We start from the raw sequence: 18,966 nt of genomic DNA on the forward strand, positions 1-18,966 counted from the left end.
TGCTGAGACATATTGTCCGGCACCAGGTTCGTATTGCCTACTCATATATAATAGAAAGGAAACCGGAGAACACAAGAGTAGTTTAGCAAAAAGACAGAATCTTTATTTATAATCCATCATCACAGTGATAAAAGTTCTATGCAAATCACAAAACAAGGGGATCAGGAACAAATGTGCCAGAAACAAGGCAATTCCTGGAAATCAAAATGCTGGGCAAACCAAAACTAAAGGGTACATGTAGGTATGAAGGCAGCGGAGCAGTACATAGGTATATAGCCAAAATAAAGGCAATACATTAATAAAGGAGTTCACCTATTATGGGACAAAAGCTGACTCAATATATATGGTAAGAAGTATCATGTGCAAAATCGCAAAGTATTAAATAGTAGCCAAGATAAAATGCAGATCAGAGAATTGAATGTACATATATCCTACACCATAGAGTTATAGATTGCAGAATCCAAAAAGTACCCAGGACGTAGTTGAAATAACTCACCCAGCCTAAGTAGACACAGGTGAGAGGGAGCCCGCAAGATGCCAGGAAAGCCACAGGAAGTGCTACCGGTGAGGGACGCGCCCTGACGCGCGTTTCGCTTTTCTTTATCAAGAGGCGCTGTATAGTGTACCTGACAGGATCTGATTATATATGCCCACATCTAGTCACATGATAAATGAGAAAGAAGCTCATTGGTGTATAGCGGCGCGTGTGCCCGGAGCCACGCCCCCCGCCGTACGCGTCACAGCCGTCAAGTCCCGAGTACGCGCCCGGGGGCGCGCCTAGGAAACGCCCCCAGAGGCGTGCCAGGGGCAGGGAGACAGCCGGACATGCGCGCGGGACAGCCAGGGACCGGAGAACACGCGCTCCACCAAGGTTAGAAAGAGGGACCAAAAGACAGAGAGCGTACAGCCAAGTAATAGAATAAAAAACAGGTTAGGCAGGACGCTCTCAGTCCCAATCAAATTGGTAAAATAACTTAGTGGAGCATCAATATAACAACATTCCCAATAGGGTCTCATATATAATTCCAATGTGTTCCCAGGGGATAAGTCCAGAGGTATGTATTAATACAGATCAGCATGGAACAGATTCCCTCAAAAAGAGAAGGAAAGGTAATCAAAAAACTCTTGAGAGATGCTCCATGTTATCAGATGTGGGGTGTCTTGAACATCAGGTTAAAGAAGGTCCATAAGGCAGGTGCACATTAGTAATTAGTTAGTAGCCCAGGATCTAAAGAAGTGAAAAACAACCAGATTAAAAACAAACATAATAAAAACAGGCTAAAAAACTGAAGCACGAATTGAAGATCAGACAAAGATGATGCTGAGGGAGAGCATCAGCAGACAGAAAGGCCCAATCATAAAAAAGAGGAGAAGCTCAAATTTTCATTAAGGCCACGCGGTACCAGGGTATCCAGGGTGCTGATCCATCTGGCCTCTTTTTGCACAAGGCAAAGATTGTAGTCACCGCCCCGAGAGCCCAGATGCACCACATCAATACCACGCACCATTAGGCTGCGTGGGTCACAATCGTGAACTTTTTTGAAATGTCGTGGTAGTGTTCTGAGCTCTCGGCGGTCTGACACAGATTTGGCTGCGCCAATGTCCCGCACGTGCTCCCGCACCCGAATCCTCAATTCCCTTGTAGTAAGTCCTACGTAGATTTTCTGACAACCACACGTGGCATAATAAACCACGTGTGTTGTACTACAGGAAATATATCTCAAAATTTGATAGGTGCGGGAGCCTTCTGAAGTCGTGAAGGATGAACAGCGGAGGACATTGGCGCAGGCCATACAGTGGCCACATGGATAGGACCCAACCCTGGGACCGCGTGACCCAAAGGGGTTAGGTGCTAGTGGGATATAATGACTCGAGGTAACCAGATCGCCCAGATTTTTTGGCTCGTCTGGCAGTCATGAGTGGGAATTGTCCCACCACATCCCTAAGGGAGGGCTCCGCACCAAGAACATTCCAATGTCGCGAGAGGACCCACCTCATAGTTTCCCACTCGTGATTATAAGTGGAAATGAAGCGGGTCCTCTCAGGGAACCCCGAGTAAGGTGATCTCCGAGGGGGGTACAAGAGATGACTGCGGGGGGTGCTGCGGGCCCTACCATAGCCACGGCCGATGCATCGATTGCTGTAACCTCTCTGTTTGAAGCGTTGCGTCAAATCCGCCGCCTGCTTCTCAAAATTAGCATCCGTCGAGCAGATGCGCTTAATCCTAAGGAACTGTCCGACCGGGACAGCCCTAATAGTCGAAGAAGTATGTCCAGAGGCAGCATGCACCAACGAGTTAACAGCCGTGGGCTTCCTGTAGACGTCAGTCTGGATGAAGGAGTGTGAGTCCACCTCCAGAGTGACTTCCAGGAAGTCCAAACTTGTAAGGCTGTGAGTATACGTCAGTTTGATCCCCCACTCATTGGTGTTAAGCTGCCTCATAAAATCGTCGAGCTCCTCCGCCGAACCCCGCCAAAAGAATAAGACATCATCGATATACCTGAGCCATGCCACAACCTGGCCCGCGCCCCGCACACCATCGCCCCCAAAAATTTCCCTCTCCCATGCACCAAGGAAGAGGTTTGCATACGATGGTGCACAGGCCGCCCCCATGGCCGTGCCACGTCGCTGCAGGTATACCGTGTCTTTAAAAAGAAAGTAGTTATGGTAAAGGATAAAGCGGAGGAGCTCGAGGATAAATTCGCGTGAAGGGCCGTCCAGGTCGGAGGTTCCAAGGAAAAGGCCGGCGGATGCTAGGCCAAGGTCATGATCGATACAGGTATACAAGCTCTCGACATCGGCCGTGACCATAATAGTGCCCGGTTCTAAAAGGACGCCATCAACCCTAGTAAGGACGTCCGTCGTGTCCTTCACATAAGATGGAAGGGTCTCTACAAGTGGTCTCAAGTGACTGTCAACATATTGAGAGATTGGACCACAGAGACCCCCCAAACCCGACACGATCGGACGTCCCGGAGGGTTAGTGGCATCTTTATGTACTTTAGGGAGTAAGTAAAAGGTAGATGTTTTAGGGGAATGTACAGTCAGAGCTTCCACAGTCCTCTTATCTATAATACCCCTCTCGCAGGCCCGAGCCAGGATTCCCTGTAGGGTGGCGGAGAAGGAGGCTGTGGGATTGTATGGCAGCCTAGAGTAAGTATCCTTATCTCTCAGCTGTCGCAAAGCCTCCCTCTCATATCTATGGTGGGGCCACAGGACGATGTTTCCTCCCTTGTCTGCCGGTTTAATAACCGTGTCCTTAAGTGTTTTAAGTTGTTGAATCGCTTGGCGTTGGGCGGAGGTTAGGTTATCGAACTTTCTCCGTGTGGAGAGTTTTTTAAAATCCTCCGCCACTAGATTGACAAAGATTTCCACTGCCGGACAGATAGACAAGGGAGGAAACCTCGTTGATTTAGGATTCCTTGCCTGTGGTAACCCACCTGGGGGAGGAGTTGTTTGTTCCAAAAGAAGATCCTCCAGGTGTTGTAGAGCCTCCTCCTCAATCACCACTGGGTCGTGATCACCATCCGACCTAAAATGGAGTTCTTTTAAAATCAATTTCCGAGCAAACAGATGGAGGTCCTTGAGGGCCGTGAAATAGTCAAAAGAGTTAGTAGGAGAAAACGACAGGCCCATACTAAGGACCTCCATCTGTGTCTCAGTCAGAGTATGATTACTTAAGTTCATGACACGGAGCCCCCCGCAGGGATCACCAACCTGGTAAGGGGTTGTCTGCTTCCTCCTATTATTCGGTCTCGTTTGGATACGTCCAGTGAATTGAGTAGAGGAGCCACCCTGGGAGTCCACGCTAGTAGCTGGTAATTGACCCTCACTGGAGGTTCCAGAGGCAATTGAGGTGGACCTGGATCGTACGTAAGAATTATTACGAGATCTTGGTCTTAGATTTTCAACCGGTGATCTCCACCGATACACTCTATGGGTGGACTTATCCTGTGTATCGCGTTGAAATTTTTTTATTTTCATAGCTTGAATTTCTTTAACAAGTTTCTGACTGTCCACGTCAACTGCCTCATGGAGTTTCTTAAGGTCATCACTAGATAAATCCTTCCTAAGTTGTCCTTGTAGAAGATCTATCTCTGATTCTAACTCCCGAAGAGATTTTTCATTTTGCTATTTAAGGAGACCCAGGAAGCCCAGGGAACAATTGTTGGCCAAGGATTCCCAATTATTTTTAAAAGATTCATCTTCAATTTTGAAAGAGGGAAAAATCTGTATCCTCAGGCCTCTGGGGATCAGAGCTTTTTCAATATATTTAGTAAGAAAGGCGTGGTTCCACCAGGTGCGACATCTCCGTTTGATTAAGGCCTTAAAGCTGGCAATGCTCTCCCTCAGTGTCTGATCTGTGTCTGGCACCGCCAACCCCCATTGCCAGATAACTCATCTAACTGTGCGAGCCAAGTGGTATCTCGTGCACGAAAATCCATTGTGGGCCAGGTAAGAACTGTAAAGATACAGAAGAACATATATAAGAGAAAAACTGGCCAAATACATACTATAAAACAAAACATGGTGCTGAGACATATTGTCCGGCACCAGGTTCGTATTGCCTACTCATATATAATAGAAAGGAAACTGGAGAACACAAGAGTAGTTTAGCAAAAAGACAGAATCTTTATAATCCATCATCACAGTGATAAAAGTTATATGCAAATCACAAAACAAGGGGATCAGGAACAAAGGTGCCAGAAACAAGGCAATTCCTGGAAATCAAAATGCTGGGCAAACCAAAACTAAAGGGTACATGTAGGTATGAAGGCAGCGGAGCAGTACATAGGTATATAGCCAAAATAAAGGCAATACATTAATAAAGGAGTTCACCCATTATGGGACAAAAGCTGACTCAATATATATGGTAAGAAGTATCATGTGCAAAATCGCAAAGTATTAAATAGTAGCCAAGATAAAATGCAGATCAGAGAATTGAATGTACATATATCCTACACCATAGAGTTATAGATTGCAGAATCCAAAAAGTACCCAGGACGTAGTTGAAATAACTCACCCAGCCTAAGTAGACACGGGTGAGAGGGAGCCCGCAAGATGCCAGGAAAGCCACAGGAAGTGCTACCGGTGAGGAACGTGCCCCGATGCGCGTTTCGCTTTTCTTTATCAAGAGGCGCTGTATAGTGTACCTGTACATAGACAGTGGGCTGCTTATGACATTAGGGGGCGTTACCGGACTAGTGTAGTCAGCAATATTAATCTTTTAGTGTTAAATCCTTCACAGTTAGTAAACTACAGCACGCACTTTGACAAGTGACACATCTCTGAATTCTGTGTTTCAGTCTCTATCTCCTGCTGTCTTCAGATTACATAGCAGAAACCTGCTAACTGATTGCCTTTAATACTTTATTTTCCTCAATTAAAATACAAAGTGAATGATCCAAAGAGAAATCTAAATCAAATCAATATCAAATCAATACTTCAAAACAGCATAAATTATTCTAGGCAAACTTTCACATCATTTTTGAAGGAACTTGGCAATGAAGTTGTTACAAACATCTTGAAGAACTAAATACAGAATTCATGTATTCGACACAAACTTGGTGATTTTGAGATCAGGGCTCTATGGGGGCCATATCATTACCTCCAAGACTACTTATTCTTCTTTACTTCTTTACGCTAAAGATAGCTCTTATTGATATTGGCTGTATGATTGGGGTCGTTGTCCTACTGCAGAATAAATTTGGAGCAAGACACCTCCCTGATAGTATTGCATGATGGATAAGTATCTGCTTTTATTTCTCAGTATTGAGGACACTTTTAATATTGACCACATTCTCAGCTCCATTTGCTGATGCTGAAATTTGCAAGGACCCTCCACCATGCTTCACTGTTGGTGCAGACGCTCATTATTGTACTGCTCTCCGCTTTGTCAGCAAACAAACTGCCTTCTGTTACTGCCAAATATTTCACATTTTGGCTCATCAGTCTACAATACCAGCTACCATTTTTCTAGACCCAAGTTTCTATTTTATCATGCATAGTTGAGTGTCTTGGCCTTGTTTTCACGTCAAAGGTATTGAGGGGGTTGGCTATAATTCTTCTCTCTAGACTTCTCTAAAAACTAGATATATGTAGCTGTGTCTCAATGATTGCTGTCAGTTCGGAGTTGATGGAACTGCTGGACATCTTCCGATTCAGAAGGGAAGTAATCATGATATGTCTTTCTTCTGCTGTACTACGTGTCCTTGGCCGATCACTGTGTCTACAATCCTTAATGTTGCCCATTTCTTGGTGTCCTCTAAGCTAAGAAATACAGCAGATATTTATCCCATCTCGCAGTACCATCAGTGAGACATCTGATTGGCTCCAAACTGATTCTGCAGCAGGACAACAACCCCAAACATACAAGACATGTCATTAAGAACTATCTTAAGTGTAAAGAAGAACAATGAGTCTTTGAAGTGTTGATATGACAGAGTCCTGATATCAACATCATCAAGTGTTTATTGGGTTACATAAAGAGACAGAAGGATGCGCACAAGACTACATCCAAATATTTTGTGCAAGTGTACCTAGAAGAATTGATGCAGTTTTGAAGGCAAAGGGAGGTCACACTAAATATTGATGTGATTTAGATTCTTTTTGTTCATTCACTTTGAATCTCGTTAATTGACAAAAAATTAACTAGAATCACTTCTATTTTTGAAAGTATTTTTACTTAGCATCATTTTTTCACACTTCCCTAAAACTTATGCACAATACTGTTAACCGAGAGTTTGGATATTTGTATGCTTTAAGCATTGCTGGAACAGTTTTTGGAATGCCCTTTTCTATTCCAGCATGTATGAGTCCCAGTGCACAAAGCAAGGTTCATCAAGGCATGATTGGGTGAGTTTGGTGTGAAAGAACTTGATTGGCCACACAGAGCCCTGACCTCAGCCCAATCAAACACCTTTGGAATTAACTAGAATGGAGATTGCAAGCCAGGCCCTTACGTCCAACACCAGTGTCTCATGTGTCTGACTTCACAAATGCTCTTGTGAATGAATGGGCAGAAATTCCCAAAAACACACTCAAAAATCTTACTGAAGGTCTTCCCAGAAGAGTAGGAGATGTTATAGCTGCAAAGTGGAGACAAACTCCATGTTAATGTGTATGGATTTATAATAAGATGTTATAAAAGCTGCTGTAGGTGTCCCAATACTTTTGTCCTTATTGTGTATTTTGACCATGCTTTTGTCCTATTTAACATTATTGTAAAATAGGATGCACCATGTATTAATAAGCCATTTCTAGATCAAATATTCTGAGATAAAGGCTAGAAGAAAGTTGAGAATATGATCTTTGCCAGGAACTGAATTATTTATGGAGTAACAGTCTCAAGATAAACCCTATCTTCTCTTGATGCAGCTGACAAAACAGATGAGGAATCAGATAGCACTAAGGAAGCTGCAGCCAATATGGAAAAAGAATATGAAAAATTAAAGGATTCTACAAAGCCTGAAGAGCCAAAAGAAACTGCAGAAAGTATAAAACACAAAGGTACATACATATAGGAGAATAATATTACGAACATTTTATTCTTTCAGACTTGTCTTCCAGGTAGGAATTGGGAAAGTAAACCATAAAAGCATGTTTATACAGTACAGACCAAAAGTTTGGACACACCTTCTTCTCATTTAAAGATTTTTCTGTATTTTCATGACTATGAAAATTGTACATTCACACTGAAGGCATCAAAACTATGAATTAACACATGTGGAATTATATACTTAACAAAAAAGTGTGAAACAACTGAAAATATGTCTTATATTCTAGGTTCTTCAAAGTAGCCACCTTTTGCTTTGATGACTGCTTTGCACACTCTTGGCATTCTCTTGATGAGCTTCAAGAGGTAGTCACCGGAAATGGCCTTCCAACAATCTTGAAGGAGTTTCCAGAGATGCTTAGCACTTGTTGGCCCTTTTGCCTTCACTCTGCGGTCCAGCCCACCCCAAACGATCTCGATTGGGTTCAGGTCTGGTGACTGTGGAGGCCAGGTCATCTGGCGTAGCGCCCCATCACTCTCCTTCTTGGTCAAATAGCCCTTACACAGCCTGGAGGTGTGTTTGGGGGTCATTGTCCTGTCGAAAAATAAATGATGGTCCAACTAAACGTAAACCGGATGGAATAGCACGCCGCTGCAAGATGCTGTGGTAGCCATGCTGGCTCAGTATGCCTTCAATTTTGAATAAATCCCCAACAGTGTCACCAGCAAAGCACCCTCACATCATCACACCTCCTCCTCCATGCTTCACGGTGGGAACCAAGCATGTAGAGTCCATCCGTTCACCTTTTCTGCGTCACACAAAGACACGGTGGTTGGAACCAAAGATCTCAAATTTGGACTCATCAGACCAAAGCACAGATTTCCACTGGTCTAATGTCCATTCCTTGTGTTCTTTAGCCCAAACAAGTCTCTTCTGCTTGTTGCCTGTCCTTAGCAGTGGTTTCCTAGCAGCTATTTTACCATGAAGGCCTGCTGCACAAAGTCTCCTCTCAACAGTTGTTGTAGAGATGTGTCTGCTGCTAGAACTCTGTGTGGCATTGACCTGGTCTCTAATCTGAGCTGCTGTTAACCTGCGATTTCTGAGGCTGGTGACTTGGATAAACTTATCCTCAGAAGCAGAGGTGACTCTTGGTCTTCCTTTCCTGGGGCGGTCCTCATGTGAGCCACTTTCTTTGTAGCGCTTCTTTTGCAACTGCACTTGGGGACACTTTCAAAGTTTTCCCAATTTTTCGGACTGACTGACCTTCATTTCTTAAAGTAATGATGGCCACTCGTTTTTCTTTACTTAGCTGCTTTTTTCTTGCCATAATACAAATTTTAACAGTCTATTCAGTAGGACTATCAGCTGTGTATCCACCTGACTTCTGCACAACACAACTGATGGTCCCAACCTTATTTATAAGGCAAGAAATCCCACTTATTAAACCTGACAGGGCACACCTGTGAAGTGAAAACCATTTCCGGTGACTACCTCTGGAAGCTCATCAAGAGAATGCCAAGAGTGTGCAAAGCAGTCATCAAAGCAAAAGGTGACTACTTTGAAGAACCTAGAATATAAGACATATTTTCAGTTGTTTCACACTTTTTTGTTAAGTATATAATTCCACATGTGTTAATTCATAGTTTCGATGCCTTCAGTGTGAATGTACAATTTTCATAGTCATGAAAATACAGAAAAATCTTTAAATGAGAAAGTGTGTCCAAACTTTTGGTCTGTACTGTACATGAGCAAAATTGTGCAATGGCAGCATACATCAATATCAAGTGAAGAAAACGCTGCAGAAAAGCTGGGTGTGAGAACCAAAGGAAAAAGCATATATGAGGGCCGGAAGTAATCCATATCATCCCACAACTAAAGAGGGCATATGGGAACTTTTAGATAATAAGGAGTTCTAAGGGAGGAGACGTTCCCCACCACCAGGTGTCTAGTTCGCACAACAGAGAATGTGTATGGTGGAGGTCAGAGGAAATAACTGCTGGCTTAACCAGAATTTGGCCCACAACTACTTTAAGTGCATAGCCTATTTTAGGCATAATTGCAAAAGCCATTGTGGTTGTGCCAAATTTGCGATTATATATACAAAAATCCTGGAAAAGGGGTTGTGCAGTTCTTTGTTTAAATGGCGCTATGATCCATCTGCCGAAAATAGCTGAGCTTTGTAATTGACCATCTCTGGTAGTCCCTTAGACAATAAGGCTATGTCCGCACATTCAGGATTTGAATGCAGAAAATTTCTTAAGGTTTCTGCATCTCTTGGCAGGAAAAACGTTGCAGAAAAAACATAATTTTTGCCGCATTTTTGATGCTTTTTTTTATGCGTTTTTGTACATCAATGAATGCTTTTTGGAGCTAAATAAAGATATTTGAAAAAAGAAACGTGGGACATCGCTTTAACCCTCGGATTGCTGTCAGACCTAGGGTGAGTATATTGGTTAATTTAAATGATTAAAGAATGTGTCTGTTGTATTTCAAATAAAGTGTTTTACTCTGTGTGTGTGTTTATTTAACTCTTTACTTTACGTTTAGTAATGAAAGGATCTGATTGACACCTTTTCATCCCTAAACAAAAGGGCTAGGTGTCAGCTAATCCCATAACCCAATCTCATTAGCATTCCCATTCATGTCATTTCTGGGGCAGCTGAGAGCTGCTATTTTTAGCCTAGGAAGGTGCCATTAGGCAAACATGGTCCCTGGATATTATTAACAGCTCACAGCTGTTTCGTTAGTCACTACGTCCCCACGAACAGCAACAAGCAGCGGTTTGGACACAGCGTATTTTAGCTGCGTCCAAAACGCTGTGTTCTAATGCCACACTTTTGTTGTCAATACAAGCGGATCCACTGCATATAATGACATTTCAATTGGTCAAAATCTGCATCGGAGATTAGTGTCCACTACAGAAATTGACATGCTGCAGGTGAGTTTAGGTACGTGCCCATGATCAGAAGCTGTAGCGGATTTGAAGCAGCATATTTATGCAGCATCAAACCCGCAGCGTCCAGATGTTACAGCATAGTGGATGGGATTTCTAGAAATCCCATGTCCACTATGCGTGCATCTAAGGCTGCGGATCACCTGCGGATACTGACATGCGGCGCTTCTTTCAGGACCGCAGCATGTCAAATTCTCTTGCGGAGTCGCCAGTCTCCGCAACAGAAATTCGACCACTAGAATGTATTGAATGTGTTAAATCTGCATGGTTCAGTAAACACATGCGGATTTACCTGCGTTCAATAGAAAGCAGCATTTTGAACACAGCAAAAATATTCTGCGTCCAAAGCACTGCTATGTCCAGATCATGGGCACATAGCCTAAATTTTAAAAAATAGGCGTGGGTTCTCTCGTCATTTTCATAACCAGTAGAGGAATCTGGGGGTTGATATTAGTAGCCGAGAAAGGGGCCATTAGCCAAAAATGTTCCCTGGCTATTAATAACAGCCCACAGCTGTTTGCTTAGCGTTTACTGGCTAGATTACAGGGGGTCCCCAGAAAAAAAATTGACGTAGGGTCCCCCTACAAAATCTAACCAGCAAAGGCTAAACAGACAGCTGCGGGCTGATATTAATAGCCAGTGAAGGGGCCATGTATACTAGCCCCCTCCGCGGCTAATGATATCAGCTCTCTGCAGCCCCAGAAATGGCGCATCCATAAGATGTGCCAAATCTGGCGCTTAGCCTCCGCTCTTCCCACTGCCGTGTAGCGGTGGCAAGTGGGGTAATAAGGTTGGGGTTCATTTCAGCCTTGTATTGGCATGATATCCAGGTTAGTAATGGAGGGCGTCTATAAGATGCCCCCATTACTAACCCCGTAGTAAGGCTTTTGACGCTTTTTCAATAAAGACACAACCAGAATAAAGTCTTTTATTTAAATAAAATTCCACACGGTTATAATAATTAATTTAAAAATAAAAAACACCACTGTATACTCACCTAACACCCAGTCCCCGAAGCCCTCGTCTCCTTTAAAAAAACAAACAAAAACAAAACACCATATCCCTCACCTGTCCTCCGTCATGACGTAATCCCAGTGTCCCACAATGATCCGGGTCACTTCTACAGCAGCCACATCAATCACTGATGTCACTGTTGTAGAAGACAGTACTATACACTGACAGGACTCCTGTCCGTGTACATCGCTGCACTGCTGGGGCTGAGTTTACCTGAGTTCATCAGCTGAAGGTCAGCTGATCAGCCCCGGTGCCCTCATCTACTGCACCAGTGTTGAATGGGAAAATTCCCATGCAGCACTGATGCCGTAAGTGAGGTCCCAGAGCTCGTCAGCTGATCTTCAGCTGATGAACTCAGCCCCAGCAGCACAGCGATGTACACTACCGGGAGCGATCACGCTCCTGTCAGTGTATTGCCAGCAGCCTGATGATCGGGTCGCCATGGGATATCGGGAGGACAGCGGACAGGTGAGAATGAAAGGTGTTTTTTATTTTAATTTAGATTTTTATTTATTTTTTTAAACACAGTGCACAGACGCCGGCTGAGGAGGCTACTTCTCCCCTCAGCCGCACCTGCTCCCGCTGTTATCAGTGGGAGCGGCGGTCGGATGATGGGAGGAGTAGTCTTCTACCCTGGCCCGGGTACCATTCTTTGTGCGTTTTTGAGTCGTTTTTGACTCATTGACTTGAATTGAGTCAGTCAAATCCGCAGCAAACATCTGCAGCAAATCCGCAAATATATTTATACCTCATTTTTTGCTGCGGATTTGACTGACCCAATTCAAGTCTATGGGTAAAAAACGCTGCAGAAGCGCACAAAGAATTTACATGCAGCAGATTTAAATGCAATGACAATCCTGGCAGGAAAATTCCTGATCATGTGCACAGCACTTCAGGATTGTCACTGCATTAGCTGGCACACGGATTACCTCGCGTTTTTGGTGCATTTCCAAGCGGGAAAAACACAGCGAAAACGCATAAAAAACGCACAGTGTGCACAATGCTTAAGTGGAATGGAGGTAATGTATACTTGACCACCAGTACATTCCAATAGGGCACTGCAGAACCCTGTTCTCGGGATTTGAGTGAATCTCAGCAGTGGGACCCTAGAAATCAGCAAGTTATGAGTAACTTGGTACAATCCCTTGGTATATCTCGTATCTTCACAGCATAGACAATTGCCTTCAGATGACTCCAAAGATAAAAGTCTAAGGGGGTCATATCGGGAGACTGTTCATGTAGGAATGCTCGGACCTGACACCCATAATGTGGTGGTGCACCATCTTGTTGGAAAAACTCAGGGAACGTGCCATCTTCAGTGCATAAAGAGGGCAACACATCATCATGTAGCAATTTCAGATATCCAGAGGCATTGAGGTTTCCAGTGATGAAGAATGGCCCCACTATATTTGTACCTCATATACCACACCATACCATCAAGATACGAGATGTGCAGCATCTGAAACAACGGATACTGGAAGCCTGTGCTAGCATTTCTTCTGTGGTGTTGCTATCAGTGTGTCAAGAGTGGGAGAAGAGGGTTGATTGACAATCCAACACAATGGGCAGCACTTTGAACACATTTTATAAGTGGTCATAAACTTGTAAAAAACTCATGAAAGAATAAAGTTACGTTAAAACCAAGCACATCGTTGTTTTTCTTATGAAATTCTCAATAAGTTTGATGTGTCGCATGACCCTCCCATTGAAAAAAATAAAGTTGGATCCAAAATGGCCGACTTCAAAATGGCCGCCATGGTCACCACCCATCTGGAAAAGTTTTCCCCCTCCCATATACTAATGTGCCACAAACAGGAAGTTGATATCACCAACCATTCCCATTTAATTTAGGTGTATCCATATAAATGGCCCACCTTGTATATAAAACATAACAAGTAAATCACTAATAAAACATAATAATAATATCGACGGAACCGGTGCTCCGTGAGGGGAAAGTCTCATAGTCTTTAGTAAGTGGGCAGATCCTCACAATTATTGTTGAAAGTTTCAGTTAAATTAAGAATTTACTATGAGACCTTACTAGACGTAACACTAGTAGTTATTGTTTTATGCAGTTTTTCCTCTGTTAGATTAAATCCATTAGATTCTGCATTCAGAACAGTATACTTTGCCAGGAAAGCTGAAATGTTCTTGAAACTATTATAACATCCTATGTATTTATGGAAGGTATCACATGGGTATTCACTGGGATCAATCCAATACTTGTAAATTTGGTCTTAAAATAATATTATGTTCTAGGAAAAAAGAAGAACACTTTCATATAAATGGATGCTGAAAATAGCACTGCTGCGTCAAACTGCTTCTAATCCCATTATCTATCAATCATTAACAATCTCTGCCGTTTTCTCCAGGGAAAGCTGAAACATATTTAGAAGCAATCAGAAAGAATATTGAGTGGATGAAAACTCACAACAAACAGAAGAACAAAGAAGGTAATAAAAGTGGGATACAAATCATTTACTGTTGACACCACTCTGTGCGCAGGGCGGGGGCAAATCAAAGGTCATCATTACGCTGGATCTCAGTTTCCTTCATTATCACCCAGTGATGCCCAGAAAAAAAAGTGTTATATTGTGTATCTACAACAATATAAGTTTCTAGGAGAGCTTGTTTCATGATAATCTTGCCGTTTAAATATCCAATCATCCGATGAATAAGAAATCACTAGTTCATCAGGTGAAATGATTTTTTGATTTAAAAAAGATCATTGTTTTTGGTAGCGCATCTTCCGGGGTAAACAAAACTCATGCTTCCAAGAATAATGGCAGCCTATGTGCACTGAATGATCTATTACAAGTCATCCAGTGCTCATTGCTAAGTGCGGGCAGACCGCACTGTGTAAACAGGGTATTAAATTAAAGTAGATCGGTAAATATTTTGTTTAACATTGCATAATCTGGTCAGGTAAAACCACCTTAATTCTCCCATAAACACATTAGATTTCCGCCAGTATCACTAGGATGGGCCAAACATCTAATTGTATGCGGTCTACTGACAGATGATGTTGGGGAATGATACAGATCAGGCCGTCTAAATGCAAAAGTCCGATCCTTTTGTTCTCTGAGAAACAAGGCGCTGCCAGAGAAGGATTTAGGTCTAAGTGCAGGCACAGCATTTTTTTCATGTTTATGTCTATTTTCTTTCTAGATCATGATATTTCAAAGCTGAGAGACTTCATCGACCAGCAGGCAGACACCTACGTAGAAAAAGGAATCCTGGACCAAGAAGAAGCCAATGTAATAAAGCGCATCTACAGTAGCCTGTGAGGAAGATACTGCGGAGTGCTCTTACTACCATGGGAAATAAGCTTTAGATTTAGAAACTATCACTATGATCCAAACCCCACACTTTTTCAGTGTACTGTTAGTAAGCAGGTTGATTTACTAAAGGCATTTAACTGTTCAGCAGGCAGCTTGAGGCCTGTAGACTTTTTCAGTTGTACATTTCTTTTGGTTAATTTTACATGAATCTAATAAATATAGAAAAAGAAGTTACATCTGTAGCAGTAGCGGGGTGCACATGTGGTGATCCTTAAGATGGCTGTATAGTTTAAAGTTTTTCCTTTTCAAATGTTTTTGAGCCTGTTTACTTTTTTGATTTATCGATCCTCAGATTGAGTCTCCACCATTAGTTATAGGCCTCTATTCACATTAGGGTCATGCTGGGTCTGCTGAAATCAGCACATTTGGCCGTTGGCCTTCAGATGTGGTATGTGGGTCGAATCCTTTTGTTCTCCATGTCAGAGCTGTCTTATAGCAGTTTTCTACCCTCTCCCCATTGAATACACATAAACAACCAGCTGAGCGTTCAAATGTAGGGAGAATCCGAAAAGACAGCTGTTGATCAGCCAACAGATATGTCATATGAATGGGCACCTTAATGTACAGGATACTAGAACGTCCATCCATTGCAGTGTGCAGCAATATCTACTGTCAGTTTTACAGGAATCTGAGCATAGCCCTTGTACATCTCCAGCACCAAACATCTGTAGAATTTCCCATAATCAGGTGTTCAAGGGGAACGTGTGATCTAATTTTCTCAATTATCTGATGCTGAACATGTACAGGCTTAGGCTGGGGTAACATTGTGTATGTAGCCGATGGTTAGTGGTTCCATTGGGGGTAGTTGCCTGTGTCTCAGACCCTTCCTCAAATAGGCAGATACCACCGAAATGTTTGCAGACAGAGCACACAGTGACACAACCTGCACCATTACAGTCAGTAGAGCCAAATGTCCGAATCCCATTTTCCAGGGCTCCAAACATACAGGTGCTTCTCACTAATTAGAATATCATCAAAAAGTTAATTTATTTCAGTTCTTCAATACAAAAAGTGTATGGCACGCTGGATTGATGCAGTAATTGATGCCAAAGGATCCCCGACCAAGTATTGAGTGCATTTACTGAACATACATTTCAGTAGGCCAACATTTCGGATATTAAAAACATTTTTCTATAAAGTATTCTAATTTACTGAGATAATGACTTTTGTGTTTTCATTGGCTGTAAGCCATAATCATCAACATTACCAGAAATAAACACTTGAAATAGATCACTCTGTGTGTAATGACTCTATATAATATATGAGTTTCACTTTTTGTATTGAAGAACTGAAATAAATTAACTTTTTGATGATATTCTAATTTAGTGAGAAGCACTTGTAAGCTAGATGGAATCACTGACCGTAAGCTAAAACGTAATGTAAACCCAGCCTTAGGGTAACCCTCATGACCACTATGACAATGTAGGTCGCTTCACTGCTCATAGGAGTGAGCCATACACTTTCTTCTTTTATACAGTAGGGCAGTGATTTCCATTCTGGTGCACAAAATATTAACTCTCAGACTCATCTTGCATTGACAGATGCATGCTGGAAGTTATACTTTTGCCACAGTTGGATGGTCATAGACTAAAGATCATAACAGAAGAGGCAACTGGGACAATCAAAAATGAATAAATAAATGACATGGTAGTGATTGATTTTACCATTATCTTATAAATAAACAGATGTAGCAAAGGTTATCATGACACACAACGCATTATCCTGATACCTTGTCACCCATCAGCATCAGAGGAATGGCATTAGTCTAGGAGGTATGTATACTGTTTTTTATGATGGGCAGTAGAGTTAATAAGGGGTTTTCCAGTAATGGTAAAGTTATCTTAAAGGGGTTGACCGATATAAAAGAAATTTCTTATGGCATGGATACGCTTACAATAATCTTCCAGAAAAACATCTTATGATGCGCTCTTCTAGTCACATGACTACTGCTGGCAATCACAGGCTGCAGCGGTCCTCTGATTTTTAATTGGAGCAGGCATTGCTTTTGGAGACTGCACACATCTCTACAGCGTCCTGCATTAGATCTACGGGTAGGTCATTATGCCTGTTTTTTTATTTTCAGCATGCCCATGGCAAAACATTATTTCTTTAATATTGTGCAAGCCATTGAGTAATGTAAAAGTGGAATAACACTCTTTTTGTTCTGTGATATTGGAGTCAATTTAACCTTTGCTGGATCTGTATCTATTGTAGCTCTATGATATCATTTATTCCTGGAGAATGTATTCTGTGCTGATGACAGATGCACTTTAATAAATCAGCCTGTTCCATCCCTTTGCATCACTCTAATTTGTAAGTACAGGAGATGAATACTTCTCCTTTATGACATCCATTTGCTTATATTTATACCAGTAGTGTTTGAGTCGGATTCCTTCACTTCTACTCATTTACAGGACTGAGGTAGCCTGGATGTTCATAAACCCTGAACCTTCCATAATCCAGTGAATTTTCTTAATCTTCTAAATATTACAGATGATATATTACTCAATAAAACCTTTTTCGTTTCTACAGAAATCTATGGGAACTGTTAGCAGTATATGAGGATCTCACCTAAAAAGAAGCCCTCCCATTATTTTTTTCCACCTAAACCTGTGTAAATGTTCGTGTCGTGTGGTGTCGGTGTATAAATATAGTCACCGATTGCCGCCTTCTCCGGTATCCCCTTCCGTTCTGCTTCTCTTCTGAGTCACATGATGGCAATTCCGAGTCTCAGGATAACACTGAGCTCTATGTGTGAGTCGGAAGTCTATGGAGAATTATTCTGCCGTTGCATAGGCTTACATTGTAAAAGCCAGTTCCGGGTCAGATGGAGTGCAGTGTGATTCGGAGAGTCTCAATTGCCATCATGTGACTCGGAAGAGGACTGGAACAGCATTGGAAACCAAGGAAGACTACGATACATGAGTATATTGACACACTGACACTACACTACATATCCATTTACACAGGTTTAGGGGAGAAAAAAGTTAATGGGAGGGTTTCTTTAATAGCCAGTCTTTATAGTTAATATCTCAACATATAGATGTAACAGAGATAAATGTTACTTTAAGTGACTATGTATTTCTTATTTGTGGAAATCCTATCCGGTGCCCTGCTTGCCTCCACCGCTGAGATCAGCGTTCCATTCCTCCTTCTACCAAGATGACTGCCCGCCAGTGCGGTGCGGGGAGTGCAGGGGTAAGGCTAAACCAAGCCTTCCCTGAAGATCCAGAGCTAGGGATAGAGAAAGCAGGAAGGCCTTGGTTTAGACTTACCAGTGCACTTCTTATGCCAGAGAGGCGGCCATCTTGGTAGCAGGAAAAGCAGAACGACTAATCTGAGTGGTGAAGGCAGACGGAGGCAAGCGGAATGCACTAAGTAGAGGACTACACATGAGAAGTGTAGTCACTCTTCAGCCCCATGGTGTAGGGTCGCTTTTACCATTTATTTTTTGAGAGTAATTCATACAACAGACATTGATGGCCTCGTGCTAGGATGTCTGTAAATCATCACAGTGACCAAAGAAATAGTGACTTTAGCACTGCCATATCTGTATGTGTATGAAGTCTTGTAAATAGAATAGAACTGTAGAGACTTATAGAAGATTCAAGTTCTCCTCTGCTACATCTGTAGGTAAAGTGACTATTGTAAACTCAATGAATAAACTAAAAGTGACTGACTAGAAACACAATTTAGTTCCGATTCCACCACGGTCTACATATCATGTGTTACTATCAGTTGTATGCGCTTTGTGTCCACCATAAAAAAAACTGTACGTGCTATTCCGCTCCACAATTGTTCACATCCTCACTTGTATAATTAATTCTTCATCTAAATTTGATTAAACTTTACAAAAAAGGGATTTTGCAATTCATTTATTGCATATTATTAATTCAGAATGGCATAAAGACTGAGTTCTTCTGTTTAACCAAGATTTGTAACTTTAGAGATATGTGATTGCAATTCTGTTTTTTTCTATGGTGCTTGTTGTATTACAATTCGCTATAGTTTCCTGATGTGGTTCAGTTCACAGTCGTGCGTCAAGTGCAGGTGAAAGTCGAGGAAAATGACATGCTTGCCAGCTTCTGTATGGCGTCAGAAAACCGATTTTTATGGTAATCTATGTTCTGTTTTAGCCGTCTCAGAGCTTCCCAGACACAAG

At 42.2% G+C, this 18,966-nt stretch overlaps 1 protein-coding gene across 1 annotated transcript in view; it reads left to right on the plus strand.

The window, feature by feature from the left end:
• The window catches only part of SCG3 (secretogranin III), a 109,580-nt gene extending 90,914 nt beyond the window's left edge, over positions 1–18,666 (plus strand). The window contains exons 10-12 of the mRNA XM_073653037.1: positions 7,378–7,509; positions 13,836–13,916; positions 14,632–18,666. Of these exons, the coding sequence (XP_073509138.1) occupies positions 7,378–7,509; positions 13,836–13,916; positions 14,632–14,750 (332 nt within the window). The 3' untranslated portion in view covers positions 14,751–18,666. The remainder of the gene's footprint in view (positions 1–7,377; positions 7,510–13,835; positions 13,917–14,631) is intronic.
• Positions 18,667–18,966: the final 300 nt, after the last annotated feature.

Source organism: Phyllobates terribilis, unplaced genomic scaffold (assembly GCF_046119375.1).
Source record: "Phyllobates terribilis strain yellow unplaced genomic scaffold, ASM4611937v1 Scaffold_11__3_contigs__length_659146591, whole genome shotgun sequence".
Classification (NCBI taxonomy): Eukaryota; Metazoa; Chordata; class Amphibia; order Anura; family Dendrobatidae; genus Phyllobates; species Phyllobates terribilis.